The following is an 18,049-nucleotide window of genomic DNA, read 5'->3' as shown; positions in this document are numbered from 1 at the left end:
TGAAAACAAGTCTAGTCATATAACATAAGTTAAATAAGTTTGCATAGCTTAATAACTTTTTTAAAATTTTTATTCTAGAGAAAGAAAATAAAATTGTAAAATGAGGGGTTGATTTTAGGGTGAGCATTCGTTCAGTTCGGTTCAAAATCGAACTGAACCGAATAAACCGAAAATCAAAATTTTAGTATTTATGAAAACCGAACCGAACTGATTTTGATTAGAAACCAAATCGAACCGAACCGGTCTAATTCGATTCGATTCGGTTCGTTTTGATTTTTAATAATTTTTTATTTTTACATTTTATTTTTAATATTTTAAAATTTAATTAAAATATTTTAATTTTAATATAATTTAATTTCTCTGTATTATTGAAAATAACATATTATTATCACTAATCGGTTCGGTTCATATCTTTTGATTTTTTTCTGATCAAAATCGAATTGAACCGAAATAACTGAAATTTTTAAAATTAAAAACCAAACCGAACCGAATTGAATAAAAAACCAAACCAAAATTTAAAATTATTTTAATTCAATTAATTTTTTCGATTTGAACCGAATACTTCTCGTGATTTTGTTGAAGGAGCACATGTTGATAATTGATTGCAATACTAAGTTTAGGGTTGTTTACTAATAGAGTCTAAACGAGTTTTTAAAAAATGAAAATTTAGTTTGTTGAAATTTTTTGAGTTTAAGACAGACTCAAATTTTGCTTGTTTCAAATTTAAATTTTATATTAATAAATTAAAATTTAGTTTATTTAACAAATTAGTTTAAATGATTTAAATTTTTATTAGATTTAATTTTAAATAGTTTACGAACAATTTAATTTATTTATAAAAATAATGAGTTTTAGTTTAAATTAAATAATTTTAATTACAAATTAGTTCATAATATATAAAAAATAAACTATTAAATTTTAATCATTCAAATTTCAGTAACTTTTAAAAGTATAATTAAATTATATAAATTTAAATTTTAAAAAATTTAAATTTGAAGATCTTGAATTTAATTCTCTCGTAATATTAATTTATTTAATAAAATTGTGTGTGAATTTATTCGTGAATCTATTAATAAATTTAAAAAATGAAACGAAATTAGGCCATCTCCAATGCTGCGCTAAATTCCATTTTGGCATTGGAGATAGCCCTCCAATGCAGCGCCAAAATTCACGGAATTTTGAGATTTTGGCGCTGCTACAGTGTGACGACATATAATTTAAAATTTATATATATTTTTAATTAAGTTTATTTTTTTTTCACTCTCATAATTTATTATATTTTTAATTTATTTTATATTTTTATAATTATTAAATTTTAATTTAAATTAATATATTCACAATTATAAATAATATTTATAATAAATTAATTTATTTATAATATATTATATAGAATATTATATGTTTATAATTAATATTTAAGTAATGTTTTTTTATAATTATTATTTAATTAATATATTTTTATAATTAATATATTTTTATTTATTTATTTATATAATAATTAAATATTTAAATATTGGATGAAAATATAAAATATATAAATATTTAGAGTGAATATATAAAATTATATGAATTTTTTGGGTGAAATATATAAATAAAATTAAAGTAAAATAAATAATATAATATTAAAGAAAGAGAATAACATAAATATAATATTTTTTTAGTATTAAAAATAGTGCAGAAAGTTGAAAATAATACTGCATTATTTTAGTGTACAGCACTAAAATAGTGTAAAAAATTATGTATAGAGTTGAAGATGGCCTTATAAATTTAATAAATTTTAATAAGTTAAATATAATAAAATTTTAAATTTAATTTATTTATTAAATAAATATAAAAATTAAAATTAAATTTAATTTATTTAAAAATAAAATTAAAACATATTAAATTTTAATCGAATTAAACTTTAAATAATTTACCACAGATTAATTTATTTACAGAAGTAATAAAGTCAAAAGATGTTGAGTGGAAGATACACTATGGAGAGTTAGGCCCAAATCCTTTAGGTGTTATTGTGGAGTGTTCACTTACCCACCCACCCACCATCACTATCCTAAATTCAAGCTTGGATGTTGGAAGACTTTAGTGCTAATGTGGAGGAGTATATTTTATACATTCAATATATTAAAAATTTTATCATAAATTCAGTCACTTCTTTATAAAAAATTATATAAATTTTTAATTTTTTTATATTAAAATTAACGGATATATTCGTATATTTTAAAAAACTAATGTTTAGTTCATGACTTTATCAAACTGAAGTAGTCACTTTGTTTATATTCTAAAATAATTTATTGTTTTAAATTTGATAAATTTCATATATAGAAATTAAAATATTCGTATTTAAAATAATAATTTATTTTTATTTTTTAATTTTTAATTTTAAAAAATAAAATTTATTAATAATTTTATATATAAATATTTTAATAATAATTTTAAATATGAAAAATGATTTTTTTCTATCGAAAGATAAAATTATTTTATTTAAAGTGATTTATTTTTTTTATAAAAAAATATTTTTTATTTAATAAATTTTTTAAATATTTTAACGTTAAAAAATGTAAAAAATATTTTTAACTTTTTTTTTAAATAACCAGGAGCCTTAAATTTTTCATAACTTTATATTGTAATTAAATGAAATTTGGATGAAATGATTTCTAATTTAATGGAGCAAATATAAAGACAGAATTTTAAAAATAGAATTATATACTCAAGCATAAAAACATAATAATTCTCATTTTAAATTATTTTATAAAAAAAATAAAATATTATATTTTTAATTTAATTAATAGTGAAATAAAATAGTACTCTCATACTTAATTTGATAGTAAGTGTATCTGAATAAATCTAAAAAAATTTAAATTCTACTCTCAAATTCCCTTGAAAAAAAAAAAACTATAAATAAAAAAAATTTTACTGAATATAATCTCTCGAAATGTACCGTATTAAGCTGTGAGTACTTTTTAACTTTTATGTTATTATTTATTCTTTAAACCATTATATTTCATATATACGCCAGCCTGGCCAATTTAACTATGATAAAATATAAATTTTTAACTTTGATTTGGGATATTTTTTAATTAAATTTAATGATTTGGCAAAAAGCCCTCATAATGTCTAGCACTACTAAATAATTTTAAGATTATTTGAAATTTAAATAATTACATAATTAGTTAAAATATTTATAGGTATTTAATAAGTGATTGACATATTTAATTAAAGTAATTTATAAATATATTTATTAATAAAATTATTAATAAAGTATTTTTGAAAATTTAAAATTTAAAAAATAATATAATCTACAAACAACAAAATTAAAAAATAATTTATACATCTTTTTATTCACTGATTTTTTTAAAAAATTTATAAAATAAATAAATCAACTTATTTTAAAGATGTATGCTAAAATAAATATTTTTAAATCACACATAGACTATATAAATAAATAGAAAATTAATTATTTAGTTTTTTTAATATGATAAAATTTATTAGTTAATTTTTTATTTAAAAAATAAAATAAAATATTTTTTTAATATTTTAAAAAATCTATTAATCAATAGATTTTTTATAAATATAAAAGATTAATTAATAAATTTTTTAAAATTATAAAAATTAAATAACAAAATATTTAACAAGTTAAAATTAATAAAAAGACACTAATTAATAAAACCTTACTGGGCCTTTAACCATTCCAAATGGGAGTATACCAAACCGCTTCATCACAAAACTATATATATAAAAAATGTTAGCGATCATTTTTAGATAACTATATGATATTTTTATTTTTAATTATTATTTTATTTTTTTAATTAATTATAAATTATTACATTATTCTGACTAATAAAATAAAAAAAGTAAGAAATTCAAAAAAATTTACACGCACTAAATGTATAAATTGATTTAATTAAAATTTAAAATTCGGATCATATTTTAAATATTTTTTTAAAAAATTTAAATTAGATATCAAAATTATTCTGAAGGGACGTATACAATTAGATGGGTGGAGGAATTTCCAGACAAACCCACTTGCAAAAAGGGCTGTCCGGTTGAAACATTGCTCGCAAACTGTACCTGCCGCACGTGGTCACCCCTAACATATAACTGATACCTTCCCGCTAACTAATGCAATTGTTTGGGAAAAAAAATGCAATTGTCTGAAAAAAAAAAAAAAAATTAAGTTGAATCTCTCACTATAAATGAGGTATGTAAAGCCAACTAATTCAAGTCTTTGTGTTTCGTGTGGTAGCTCCTAGCCACCTAACTCATAAATTCTCCCACCTTCCTTCTCTGCCAACGGTAATGGCTTTTCTGCTTCACTGTGTTTGATTCTAAACTTTTCCCATTTCAATTTATCATGATTTCTGGGCAACTATTGTCCGAAGATTCATTCTTTGTTAAAAAATGAAGAGAGAAATCAATACCCATTAGGGAATTTATAAAAAAATTGAGGTTTTCGTTGTCGTTTTGAGGTTTCCGTAGAATGTAATACTTGGATTGTTGGAATTTGGAAGAAAGGTAGTTTTGGTTTTGGTTGAGTTTGTGTTCTGGTAGTGTTAGATCTGTAGTGAATTTGCATTTGATTATTAATGGGATGTTTTGTTTTGGTGAAAATTAGTTAACAAATGGCACGCAAGAAGATCAGAGAGTACGACTCCAAGAGATTGTTGAAGGAGCATCTCAAGAGAATTTCTGGCTATGAACTGCCCATCAAATCCGCACAAGTGAGTGCATTTTCTTGATTTCAGTATGGAGTTTTGAGATCTTTGTTTGATTAATTACTGAGAGTTGCGTCTGAGTCCATGTTTATGTCCAAAACTGGATCCCTTTTTATTCACTGTAACATGAGAATTCAGATCCTGCTGCTAATGTTGAATTCTAAGTCAGTGGTTTTGTTTTAGTTTGTTGATTAACAAGATTTATTAATGGATTTGATCACCTTGTTTGCTAAGCACCCCTTTGCTGGTTAACATGGCTGCACAACGAAGAAGTTTGTGGGAATTTGGACAAATGTGTGGACCCTGTAAAACTAAACTGACGTTGTCTGATCAATAAGACATCTTCTGAATGTTTGAACCTTAAAGTAATGTCTTTAATCATCTTCTGTTATGTTGTGTTGTTTGAATCCCCAAATTGATAGATCTCTTAAGTAGTATCCTATTTTATCCGTTTCTTTATAACATTTTTTGAGCTTATAAGTTCAGCTTATAAACCGAAAAAAAAAAAATTGTGGAACCGGCTTTCATTTTGATGCTTATAAGCACTAAGCTTATAAGTTGGCAGTATAATACCATTTTCATATTATAAATTTGTTTGTATGATTTGTTAGGTTACAGAATCAACTGATTTCAATGAGCTAGCGGAGAAGGAACCCTGGCTTTCATCGGGGAAACTGGTTGTGAAGCCTGACATGCTGTTTGGGAAGCGCGGGAAGAGTGGTCTAGTTGCCTTAAATCTAGATTTGGCTGAAGTTGCTGTTTTTGTGAAAGAACGCCTCGGCAAAGAGGTAGAACTGCTTTCCCGAACATGGCTTAACAAATTATTTTGTCCTCCATACAGCTTTTGGTTTTTGGATTTTTTTTTTTTCTATTGGTTGTTAACAGGTTGAGATGAGTGGATGTAAAGGACCTATAACAACATTCATTGTCGAACCTTTCATCCGTCACAATGAAGAGTTTTACCTTAATATTGTCTCGGAACGACTTGGCTGCAGCATAAGCTTTTCAGAATGTGGAGGAATTGAAATTGAAGAGAATTGGGATAAGGTGCTCTAAGATATGAATTTATCCTCTTTTTTTTTTTTTTTTTTTGGGGGGGGGGGGGGTTGCACAGGAGAATTAGTCACTCATCAGTTTATAAAGAAGTCTTTCTAATTTTGAGTTCTCTTCAAGCTTCTGATACGTTGCCTATTTGCTTCACCATATTAACAGAGCTTGTTTTCTCTTTATCCAGGTTAAGACGGTATATGTTCCAACAGGGTCATCATTTACATCAGAAACATGTGCTCCACTTGTTGCCACCCTTCCACTGGAGGTAATTTTTGTGGAATCAATGATTTTGTTGACTGTTCATGTTCTTCTGTTGTGGCTTCACTGTTGTAATTGGTCAACATTAATTTCAGCATTAAGTTTGGTGTTCGAACCGCGATCTTTTATTTTTGTTAAAAAAGAATAAATGGAAGAAAAAAAACATTTCATAGTTTTTTGACCCTGGATATTTGCAGGTAACACTAGTGAAATTAGCAGATGATTTATAGGCTACTTGTATTCATTTGCAAATTATTCATCTTTGGATGCAGATAAAACGAGAAATTGAGGAGTTTATTAAAGCAGTTTTCGCTTTATTTCAAGGTATGTAAATTATTTTTGACATTCAATAAAAAGGGTAACAGAGTGCAGGAAACATCCCATATTTGCAGGCTCTGGGAAGAGTTGATGTATGCAACATTACCTCTGCCTTGCAGATAGGCTGTTTTTGGGGCTCAAACCTGTGACCTTCATATCACAAAATAGAATAAATTTTTTGTTAAACTGAGGCCACCCTCTCATTTTTTATAATAATTATGAAGAAATTCTGAATTTCAGATGCAATTTTTTTTTGGCTATCAGAAACTTTTTGTTAACTTTTGAATCTTGCATGAGTCAGATCTTGACTTCACTTTCCTTGAGATGAATCCTTTCACTTTGGTTAATGGAAAGCCTTATCCCTTGGATATGAGAGGCGAGCTGGATGACACTGCTGCTTTCAAGAACTTCAAGAAGTATATGTCATTTTCTCGTTTCTACTTTGCTTGCTGTTTCGATCTTTTCAGTCCTTGAATTTTTAATCGTCTGATCTATTAAATGAATGTCTCACCATCTTCAGTAATCCCTTATGCTTCTTTGTTATTTTCTAGGTGGGGCAACATTGAATTTCCGATGCCATTTGGCAGAGTTATGAGCCCCACGGAGAGCTTTATTCATGGGCTAGATGAAAAGGTACATTAATCTTTAAATGCTCAGGCCTACACATGAAATTTGCTTCCCTATCGCCTTGGTCTCTCTTCATATCTCTAGTCTCTCATGAATTCTCAGTAACCATGAAGTTGAAGGCCTACGACCTTTGCTAAAATGTATTTTATTGTCAAAAAAATTTGTTACAACATAATGTTCTGGAAGGCTTTTTGAATCATGTCTGAAACTAAAGTTTGCATCTTTAAATGTCTCTTAGTCTGATTGGTATTCAAGTTTCTTTGAGACTTCAACTAGTTTTCTCCAATATGAATTTTTTCAAGTTCTTCTCTTTAACCTTAATTTTTATTGCAGACAAGTGCATCTTTGAAATTCACAGTTCTGAATCCAAAGGGGCGAATTTGGACTATGGTGGCTGGAGGAGGTGCAAGTGTCATCTATGCAGATACAGTATGGTTCTTTTTGCTTGGATATAGGATTTCTGTGAAACGAATCTTTCTTTCTTTTGTTTTCTCCGTTTGCATCGGCCTGTTATGTGATAAAAATTGTGTTCATCAGGTTGGAGATCTTGGCTATGCTTCCGAGCTTGGTAACTATGCAGAATATAGTGGAGCCCCCAATGAAGAGGAAGTGTTGCAGTATGCCAGAGTTGTCATTGATGTAAGAACTCACCCTCCACATTAGCAGTGTGTCACAGTTTGATAATGCTCCAGGATGTTTGCAATATAATTCATCATGACTGCACACTGATCTATCACTTCCCTACAGTGTGCAACTTCTGATCCTGACGGTCGTAAGAGAGCTCTTGTCATTGGAGGAGGAATTGCTAACTTCACTGATGTAGCTGCTACATTTAATGGCATAATTCGAGCCTTGAAGGAAAAGGTGCGCGACTGAACATAAACTAATTAGGCTCTTCTTTTTATGGATTTAACCCTGAATGGCAGAGCTTTTATAAACCCTCTGCCGCAAAATGTCGAACATTTAACAGACATTTAAAAATATATGCTCAATTTGAATGTTTTCTTTGCTTTCATCAGCGTTAACCAGGATATTGGAACTTTGATCTTTCAGGAATCTAAGCTTAAAGCAGCAAGGATGCACATATATGTGAGGAGAGGAGGTCCTAATTACCAGAGAGGCCTTACAAAAATGAGGTCACTTGGAGAAGAAATTGGAATTCCAATTGAGGTACCCATATTTGTGAAACTCTCCTCTCCTGTCCTCAGTTGTATTCAACTAACTGCAAATTGCCAGGCTTAACAAAGCCATTTCTAAAAGAAAATTGTTGCTGTCTTTGTTTTCTTTTAGGTTTACGGGCCTGAAGCAACGATGACCGGTATATGCAAGCAGGCAATTGAGTGCATCTCCGCTGCTGCGTAAGTGGCAAACTCCGGCGAGCCATCTATGTTTCTTCTTTATTCCTGGTGTCAAATCTCAGAGCATCATTTTAGATGTTTAGTAATATTTTCTTTGTACCAGAAACCCCATATGCTTATTTTTAGTTATTGATGGAACCATAAGCAATGGACTGATGTTATCAATGCCATAATCAAATTGTAATCTCTAGTTAATGTTATCTGTCCCAATATATTACCTCGTCTTATAATATCTGTTTTTAAACCTTATAAGACTAATTAATAGCTATAACAAAAGAACTATTATCCCAAAAAGTAAGTAAAATCAACACCATAAAATCAGTAAAACATCACTAAACTGAAATTGCAAAGATATCTGGCAATTCAATTTAATGTCTTGTAGATTCGACTATGAATAGAAAGTAGTTTCAAGATTGGCTGCTACGGTATTGGTGGATTTTAATTTTATATTCCTTTTTTGACTTGGGGCATAGCCGACCAAACACTTTAAAAATTCAGTGCGTCAATTTAATTATAGAACTATGTTTATACACTTAATTTAATAATGTGTCTCCCGCTAAAAAAAACAAAAAAACAAAATAATAGTGTGCCTTTCTCAATTTTTGGATTTACATCCGGACAATACAATAGGACACTTGCCTATACTACTCCCAAAATTGATATATATAAAATTTTTATTATTGATCTTGTTTGAAAATAAAATTTTACTTCATCAACCTTAAAATTTCTGTTATATAAGCGGATATTATTTGATTATAATCGAATAATCAAATCAAATTGATAAAATTTAATTATTTATATATATTTAATTTGATTTGTTTATTGAATAATGATTATTAAAAAAATTATTTTTTAATTTTTTTATGTTTGGTTACTTTCAATTTAATAAAGTAACTAATTTAATTAATTGAATTGCCATTAATTAATATTTATTGAACTATAATTTTATTAATAAAATATTGTTTATAATTATAATTTCTATAATTTTATTAATAATATTAAACATCCCTCAAAATGATTTTTGTCCAAGCCGGCCGGTGAATCCTTAACCACTTCTAACTCAAAATGATTTTAGCTTTGACATAAATTAGAGTTGCCTTTATGGAGATCTTAAACTCTAATTTTAATCGAAGTCTTAAAAAAATTAAATTAAAAAAATTAAGAAATAATGCATAATAAAAAATAGTGTCATTTTCACCTCGTTTCAACTGAACTTCCAAGTTTTTCTTTTTTTTTACTTTTTTTTTTCATGGTTAGCTCACCAAATAATGCATACAATTCAACTATGGCTTTTCAGTAGTTCATAAAACTGCTAAAACAATAAATTAAACCCCTTAAATATACAGGGAATATTAAATATATTAAAATTTAATTATCGGTATAAAAAAATTAATGAATTATCATTAAAATTAAATAAAATAATTTATTATAAATTTAAATTCTATTTAATAATAATTTAAAAATAATTTAAATAAAAAATAAACTTTGATTTTTTAAATGTTGTTATATAATTCACCGACAAATTGACCCATAAGTGACTGTCCGTTGTATTGGTCGCACCGCGGCGTACACAATTGGGATCAATTTTGTTTTTAATTTTCATTTGTTCTCACAAGCGTTAGGACTCAAAAGTTAATTATTCCACAGGTACGATAAGACGTGTTATAAGTTGAGCAATAAATATTAAATTTTTGTGTTTAGGTTTTTTTTTTTTCTTTTGAATATATTGTTTCATTAAAAAACTCAAGTTATTAAATTAAATTAACAAATAAATTATAAATATTAAATAGGGATTTAAGTTAGATTTTAATAATAGTTTTGTTTCAAATAAATATATTACAACAGTAGTTTATAATTATATAGATTATTATTGAATTAATAAATTTTATTTCGGTTCGGTTTTAAATTTCAGAAATTTTGGTTATTTCGGTTCGGTTCGGTTTTGATAAGAAAAAACTGAAAAAATCGAACCGAACCGATTAGGAATAATAATATGTTTTTTCAATAATATAGAGAAATTAAATTATATTAAAATTAAAATATTTTAATTAAATTTTAAAATATTAAAAATAAAGTTTAAAAAATTAAAAAAATATTAAAAATCGAAACCGATCAAACCGAACCGAACCGAATCAGACCGGTTCGGTTCGATTCTGTTTCTGATCAAAATCGGTTCGGTTCGGTTTTCATAAAAACTAAAATTTCGATTTTCGGTTTATTCGGTTCGGTTCGGTTTTGAACCGAACCGACCGAATGCTCACCCCTAGCGTGGGCCAACCAACCGTCTATCCAATTCCACAATTTCCTCCCTCCTATATCAAAAACATTCCTATAATTATTGTATGTACAATTCTGTTACGTGTTAATTATTTTTTATATTTTAAAATTTTTAATAAAATATTTATATGTAAATTTATTAATATATTTTATTTTTTAAACAAAAGATAAATTATTTTGCTTTCAAAAAAAAATTATTTGTTGAAATTTTTCATATGAACTATTTTTTAATAAAAAAATACTTCTTCATTGAAAATATAAGTTACCTTCGGCAGCGGAGCCTTGTAGTTAAAAAGATCTTATAAAGCCACCTCAACGCCTCCTCTTTCTTCAACAACTGAAAAGAAAGAAATGGTTGATTTTCAAAATGGCAGAACATAGTATCATGAAAAGAGAACAAACAACAACAACAAAAGCTGAAAAAGAAGAAGCTGCTGCCTCAATACATGGAGACATCTTAGAGTCTGTACTCACTCACGTGCCTCTCATCGATCTCGTCCCCGCTTCTCATGTCTCCAAGTCCTGGAAACGCGCCGTTTCAACTTCTCTTCGTCACTTCAACAAAATCAAACCCTGGCTCCTCCTCCACTCTCAGGCCACCAGGTCTCCTTACTCCACAACCGCCTACGCTTTTGATCCTCGCTCCTGCCTCTGGCTCCAGATCCGCCGGCCACCCATCAAACACATCTCACCCCTTCGATCTTCTCACTCCACGCTCCTCTACATGTTATCATCCTCCAAATTTTCCTTCTCAGTCGACCCCTTGCATCTCACCTGGCACCATGTTGACGCTCCAGTTGTGTGGAGAACGGACCCCATCGTCGCCGTCGTTGGCCATCGCGTAATTGTCGCCGGCGGAGCTTGTGATTTTGAAGATGATCCTCTGGCCGTAGAAATGTACGACCTAAAGACTCGCACGTGGGACACGTGCGAGTCTTTACCCGCGCATTTCAAGGATTCTGCAGCCTCTATGTGGCTCTCTGTTGCTGTGAGAAGTAACAAGATGTACGTTGTAGAAAAAAGTACTGGAGTAACTTACTGGTTCAATCCAGAAACCAAGTCATGGTACGGACCTTACAGTCTACGTCCTCAAAGAAATGTATACAGCTCCGCCATCGGATTCGCCGACGACCGGCTGATTTTGATCTGTCTAATAGGAGACGATCATGGAGAAGAAGTTACTAGCGTGAAACTGTGGGAGCTAAACGACGCGTCGTTCAAGTTCTGCAAAGAGATTGGTGAAATGCCAGAGCAGCTAATAGAAAAGCTTAGAGGCGACACTTTTAGCATCTCATCAGCGATTATCAATGTGATGGGCGATTTTGTGTATATAAGCAATACTTCGGCGCCTGAAGAGGTGATCTTCTGCGAGTTTGGCAGTGGCCCGTGTAGATGGAGCAGTGTTCGGAACGCGGTGGTAAATGATCATCGTCGATTGACGGAAAGGTTGGTGTTCACCTGCGCTAACGTGGGCATGAGCGCTTTGCAGAGGGCGATTAATGCCGAGGATACGCAATTCGCGGTACTGGGAAGTAGGGGTGAGCATTCGGTCGGTTCGGTTCAAAACCGAACCGAACCGAAATAACCGAAAACCGAATTTTAGAATTTTACACAAACCGAACCGAACCGAATAAGAGGAATAACCGAATCGAACCGAACCGATTTAGTTCGGTTCGGTTCGGTCGGTTCGATCGGTTCGATTCGATTTTTAAACTTTTTTTTTCACATTCATTCTAAAATCCAATTAAAATATTTTAATTTTAATTTCCAAAACCATCAAATACATCAAACGAATACAAAAATTACACGGAAATTTCAGCGCAATATAAAAAATGACAATCCCAAAGCAAAATCAGCTAGCTAAAACCCAATTTGACCAAAAATGATCAAAAAAATATTGGATTTTATCTCAACAAACCAAATCCAACCCATGAAAGTTAAGCACCAAGAACAATCGAAAGAAGAGCTGATTACTCAAATTTAAGACACAGCTAATCAAACAATAAAAATTGCAAAACCCACTCGACAAAGAGCATCAACAAAGTATGAAGAGGACAGAATCATAAGAATGACAAGAAATAGAGCAAAGGATCTGAATTAGAAAGCCTACCTGTCTTTACAAATAAAAAATCAATACTGAAGACTGGGGACGGGGACGGGGACGGGGACGGAGGAGGACGGAGGAGGAGCGAGGAGCCAGAAGCGAGGAGGGAGGAGGGAGGAGGGAGGAGCGAGGAGGACCGAGGAGGACCGAGGAAGACCGAGGAAGATCGAGGGCAACCAAGTTGTTGACGGTGCGGAGAGCCGATAGACTGGAGAGCGATGGCCGACGATTCCGTGCAGAGTGATGACCGACGCCGACGATTCCGTGCAGAGTGACGACCGACGCCGACGATTCCGTGGAGAGTGACGACCGACGCCGACGATTCCGTGGAGAGTGACGACCGACGCCGACAGTGAGGTGAGGAGTCGTCAACGTTGCTAATTCGCGCATCCGCAACGTAGTGAAGATCGATGACCCAAGTTAGCCGCGACAGTTAATCGGTCGATGTCGGGAGGAGAGTGGAGGTCGGACGGTGGACTGTGGAACTGCTGGAAGTGGTGGAGCTCAATGCTCAGAGAAAGGCACAGGCATGTTTGATCTGTGATGTGAGGCGGCGTGGAATGGAGATGGGTAGCGTGACTCAGGCTTTTAGATTTAGGGCAAATATAAGGGTACATTTCAAAACGACGTAGTTTAGTGATTTCGGTTCGGTTCGGTCTAATCGAAATTTTTGAATCTAAAACCGAACCGAACCGAAATCACCGATTTTTCAGAAAATTAAAACCGAACCGAACCGAATTAAAAATAAAACCGAACCAAATTTTTAGTTCGGTTCGGTTCGGTCGGTTATTTCGGTTTAAACCGAAATCTGCTCAGCCCTACTGGGAAGAGCGAGAGAGCTTTCGTGATTGGCTGAAGAACGGGACCAAATTAAAAAATAATAATAATAATAATAAAGAAAGAGGGCGAATCGCTGTGTGAGGTCCAGCGCGTATGCAGAATGAAAGATTGTGATTCTTAGCAATGGATTGTTATTTTATCAGATATTAAAAAGTATATATATATCTTTTCTTCAATTTTTTATCAGAAGCTGCGAAAGTTTTATTTATAGTATTTAAGGAATTGAATATTTATTTATTATTTAGGGTGGTAAGAGTAGTTTATAGAATATTGATTTTATTTAATTTTTGTTTTATGAGAACTGATAAGTTATTTCAATGAAGATAAATCTGAATCCCTATATTACTAAATATAGTAATAATAAATTGGTATCTTCTTAGTAGATTTTCGATCCCGTTTATTGCACCAAACACAAATCAGTCATATTAATATACATTTTTTCCATTTTATAATTTTTATTTTTTATTTTAAAATTATTATTTATCATTTATTTTAATATTATAATAATTCACAAATTTAATATGATAATAAGTTTCCGGTCCCATTTTATAGCGAAGTTGTCAGGAGAATGTTAACAATTGATATTTGATGTAGCGTGGAATTGAAGGGCGGAAAACAAAATGGGACTCATTGTCAAGGGTCACTTGTGTTCAGCATTTGCGGTCGAGTAAACGGCAGTCAAATAAATTAGCCTAGGCTATTAATTATAAACTTAAAATTCATTAATGTTTTGTTGTTACTATTATTTAAAAATGAATTTTTATCTTTAAAGTGGAAATAAATATTTGAATTTTTATCTTTTATTTTAAAAATTATTTATAATGAAAAATATTGACATAAAACTGCCCATATATTGTTAGACCATTAATTTAGTTTTCTATAGTAATAAATTATTAAAGAAAAACAAATTAATCAACATAAATTTATTTTAAAAAAATGAATTTGAGCCACTTTAAAAACCAGTTCTGGTCCTCATTAAAGGAGAGGAGACCAGTAACCAGTCTCCTAATAAATTGTTATGGTCTGATCGAAAACTATTTAGCCAGTTTAACTGGTCTGATTCACCATTTGAATTACTGTGCAAATATGTATACAGCTGTCATTAGTTATCAAATTTTTTTTTTTTAAGAACTGTCCTTAGGTATCTTACTTTTTTAGGAAACTTCCTTTTTTTTCCCCTTTATTTGAACAACCAAACAAATTAGGTTAAAATTTTTTTGTCAAATTCAGCTACCAGAATCAGAATCCTGAATTGATAACTTACCAACCCAAACCCAAATTTAAAGCAAACTCACACCCCTCATCAAACCATTGCCAGAATCAATTACTACATGACAGCAATAATCAATATTTATTTATTAAAAAAATTCTTAAAAAATATACCAAGAAATTACCAATTCAATCTAACCATCTAATATAAGCTATAAACATTAAAAAAATATCCAAGTGGTCCAACGGGGATGATGATGGGGACAGGATGAGCAATTAGAATCCACAGACAATAGAAAATCTGAAATTGAAGGATAATATTAGATGAAACAGCACAAGTCACTTCAGTAGTCAGGAGACCAACATCAACATCATCCTCATCCTTTTGTCTTGTGGATAAGGATTCTGAACTACCCAAAACTGCTGACCTCTAAACATTTCTGTCCAATTCCCGCTCTTAATGCACCCTTCATGAATCATATCAGGGCCAAACCTCAAACACAACCACACAGACACTGTCTTGTTTGAGCCCAATATTTAGCATTGTCGACGTTCCATTGGGCTTTTGCATGGGCCCATATCCATATAAAAATTTGCATGAGCTGAGGTCATCACATTCATGTCCAGTCCAATATATGTATAAAGTGGACAAGCCCCAGAAGTCAATTTCTTATTGGGCCACATCTGTGTTTTCATTTTCAACACCCATATATACGTTTGAGGAAAGCCCTTGCTCAAACTGGGCATTGGAGTTCAGGGTCAAAACCGAAATTTGACACGTGTCTGTAAATGGTCTTTCTAAAATGATTTTTTTTTAAAAAAAAAAATTAAAGTAATTAAAACTAGAACTTAGAATTGAATCAAAGGGGTTTGTTTGAATAAGGTTCGATCTTATTTCAATCTTTGATTTTTGGCCTAAAATTGGATCCAATTGATTAAAATTAACATATTGGATTTAAAATCATTGAAATCAAATTTGTATTTGAGCATTTCAATTCAAACTCTAATGGCACCATGTCTCACTCCAAAATATTTTCAGCTAATTTTTTTTGTTATCTAAAGATTAAAAAAAGAAAAAGAAAAGAAGAGATTTTAAACTTTTAATCTCAACTTGAATTCATTTGAAAGCCAGAGGAATATCAAACAATGGCGTTGGATACCACTAAATGGATTTTTCTTTTTCGATCTAGCTAAATAATATTTGATATAATTTTTTCAGGTGGTTTAAGTTTTCTTAGAAAGAATTTCCTTCAAAATTATTGTCGAGTTTTTTGAGATAAAGGCTTATTTTTTTGCAAGAGTTCACAACGATTGTTTTTATTTAGTACTTCTTCAACTTATTCAAATATGAGTCCGCCTTTCTTCTAGTCCGAGTGAGGTTATATATTTTTTAATCTTGTTTGAACATGAATTCACCTTTCTGTCTGCTCGAATGAGGTTATATATTTTTTTGTATTTATTTGTTAGCAGATCGTGCTTTGATGGCGAAAAAAATAAACTTTGATCTTGGTTTGTTGTTAATTTCATTGTTTATTTTCTTTTATTTTATTTAGAAAGAGATCTCTCCAGGTTGAATTTTTCATGATTACATGCTAATGTCGCTATCGGTAGAACATCTCTAACATGTAACTTTTTGAAAGTGGTTTCATCGACCTTAAACGATTGAGCGATTACAGAAACTCCATACTCTTTGTTTATTAACGATATGATTTTTTTTTCATCTCTTCGTGATTCAAATTGCATGTGACTATTATATTGTTTTCATATCTTCTTACCTTTTGGAATCTCTAGTTTTGATGTTGAGCATGTTTCTTGTTCTCCATTGTTCAATTTGTTGATATAATTTTTATTATTGTTGAGAAAACTATTTCTTTCAAACTGTTTGTTCACCACAAATAACGGCTATAAATGACAGAGGGAGGAGCAATAAAGGTTTTTCTAAAGAGATTTTTAGATCATACCATGAATTTTTCTTGAATTTTAGTTTGTAGAATTAATTTTTTATTGAATTATTTTTTTCCTTAAAAATTTTAATTTTTAATTTTTGATATTTATGCCTTTAAACGTATATCTAAACTGTAACTTAATTCTCGGATGAAACTTAATATTTTGAGAAGGAAAAAGCATGTAGGAAATAAATCATTCTATTCCATCGAAGTATTAAAAAATGAAGATTTGGGTAACCATCACTATCAAACACAAGCCACCATATCCAGAGATTAGTTAGAAGCATCACATAACCAAAAAAAGAATTTGGGGATATTGAAATGTAGAATGATGGAATTGGTCACAGTTGGTCTGAGGCAGTTGGCCCACCAAAGGAATCATGGTGACTTGGACAAGGACCCACTGCCCACAACATAATACCTAATAATTCATCATCCTCCACACCCTCAAACTCAAAGCCATTTCTTTTTTATTATTATCACGTATATAAATTTTAAAAAATTTCATTAATAATCAACTTATTTTATCCTTATTCATAGAAATTAAATAATATAAATATTTAAAATTATAAAAATTAATTAATACATATGTAAAGTTATAGAAATTATACGGTATAAACAATTTAAGATAATTAATTATTTTTTTAAGTTGAGAGATTAAAAGTTAAATTTTATAAAATATGAAAATATTTTAATTGAATGATTTTAAAATAAAAATAAATTAATTAATACTATAAAATTTTAGAGACTTGATAATAATTTATTTTCTTATTTTTATAGAAAATATGAAGGTGGAGGGACTCCAACTTAACTTTTCTAAATTTGCCTAGGCCTATTCAGTGCAGTGGCTCAAGGTATATAAATACATAAATACCAGTATTCGGTTGGCAGAATTTTCAAATACTATAAATAAGGTAAAAAAAACTTCTTTTAATTTTTAATTATTTAGACTATTAAGGAATAAGTCTAAATTTAGAATTAATTTAAAGGAAATAATAATTAAACTAATAACTGAACGGGTAATTATATGAGATGAATATTCAGGATTAGATGAATATTCAGGATTGAGTAGGGAGGTAAACGGGTAGGGTACCCGTGAAATTGAGATACTCAAACCCGAACCCGATTATATATAAAATTTCTGAACCCGTCCCAAATTCGTTTAGTATTTTAATTTTATTATCTGTACCCGTTCTAAATCCATTTAACAGTAACCGCATAATACCCGAACCCGATCAAACCGGATTTTTTTTTAATTCAATTCAATAATCAAATATCAATAATAAAACCCAAAAGCAGAATCCATCCAGTATCAAAGCAGTGAACTGTTACAGAGAAGAGAAAGCAACG

The 18,049-nt window shown here is 30.2% G+C and overlaps 2 protein-coding genes and 1 long non-coding RNA gene across 5 annotated transcripts; 2 read left to right on the top strand and 1 right to left on the bottom strand.

Annotated features, from left to right (window-relative positions):
• Positions 1 to 4,130: 4,130 nt before the first annotated feature.
• Positions 4,131 to 8,518, top strand: LOC110629042 (ATP-citrate synthase alpha chain protein 1). 3 transcript variants are annotated; one of them, XM_021775881.2, is made up of 13 exons: positions 4,131 to 4,293; positions 4,613 to 4,718; positions 5,324 to 5,500; positions 5,598 to 5,759; positions 5,947 to 6,027; positions 6,293 to 6,344; positions 6,640 to 6,754; positions 6,890 to 6,971; positions 7,299 to 7,394; positions 7,503 to 7,604; positions 7,713 to 7,829; positions 8,019 to 8,135; positions 8,256 to 8,518. In XM_021775881.2, the coding sequence occupies exons 2-13, from the start codon at positions 4,620 to 4,622 to the stop codon at positions 8,325 to 8,327; spliced, it is 1,272 nt and encodes a 423-aa protein (XP_021631573.1). In that variant the 5' UTR covers positions 4,131 to 4,293; positions 4,613 to 4,619; the 3' UTR covers positions 8,328 to 8,518. The 3 variants fall into 3 exon arrangements, with proteins under 3 accessions (XP_021631573.1, XP_043805123.1, XP_043805125.1); XM_043949188.1 differs by having other exon boundaries at positions 7,299 to 7,604; XM_043949190.1 differs by having other exon boundaries at positions 4,133 to 4,512; positions 7,299 to 7,604.
• Positions 8,519 to 10,865: 2,347 nt separating this feature from the next.
• LOC110629135 lies at positions 10,866 to 11,216 on the bottom strand. Its single transcript, XR_002490171.2, has 2 exons — positions 11,075 to 11,216; positions 10,866 to 10,937 (listed from the first exon to the last, which is right to left on the bottom strand). It is a non-coding gene; the product is annotated as an uncharacterized LOC110629135 (long non-coding RNA).
• On the top strand, positions 10,920 to 13,718 carry LOC110629134 (F-box/kelch-repeat protein At1g23390). Its single transcript, XM_021776045.2, has 2 exons — positions 10,920 to 12,132; positions 13,533 to 13,718. The coding sequence occupies exons 1-2, from the start codon at positions 10,968 to 10,970 to the stop codon at positions 13,550 to 13,552; spliced, it is 1,185 nt and encodes a 394-aa protein (XP_021631737.1). The 5' UTR covers positions 10,920 to 10,967; the 3' UTR covers positions 13,553 to 13,718.
• The last annotated feature ends 4,331 nt before the right edge of the window (positions 13,719 to 18,049 follow it).

The sequence above is a fragment of the Manihot esculenta genome, chromosome 13 (assembly GCF_001659605.2).
Source record: "Manihot esculenta cultivar AM560-2 chromosome 13, M.esculenta_v8, whole genome shotgun sequence".
NCBI lineage: Eukaryota > Viridiplantae > Streptophyta > Magnoliopsida > Malpighiales > Euphorbiaceae > Manihot > Manihot esculenta.
Note: the sequence above shows the minus strand (reverse complement) of the source record. Positions and strands in the feature narration are given on the sequence as shown.

Coding starts and splice junctions, on each gene's coding strand:
- LOC110629042 (XM_043949188.1), top strand. CDS start 4,620: ATGGCACGCAAGAAGATCAGAGAGTACGACTCCAAGAGATTGTTGAAG. Junction 5,760..5,946: donor TTGAAGAGAATTGGGATAAG/GTGCTCTAAGAT, acceptor CTCTTTATCCAG/GTTAAGACGGTATATGTTCC. Junction 6,345..6,639: donor AGTTTTCGCTTTATTTCAAG/GTATGTAAATTA, acceptor TGCATGAGTCAG/ATCTTGACTTCACTTTCCTT.
- LOC110629134 (XM_021776045.2), top strand. CDS start 10,968: ATGGCAGAACATAGTATCATGAAAAGAGAACAAACAACAACAACAAAA. Junction 12,133..13,532: donor GCAATTCGCGGTACTGGGAA/GTAGGGGTGAGC, acceptor CCCTACTGGGAA/GAGCGAGAGAGCTTTCGTGA.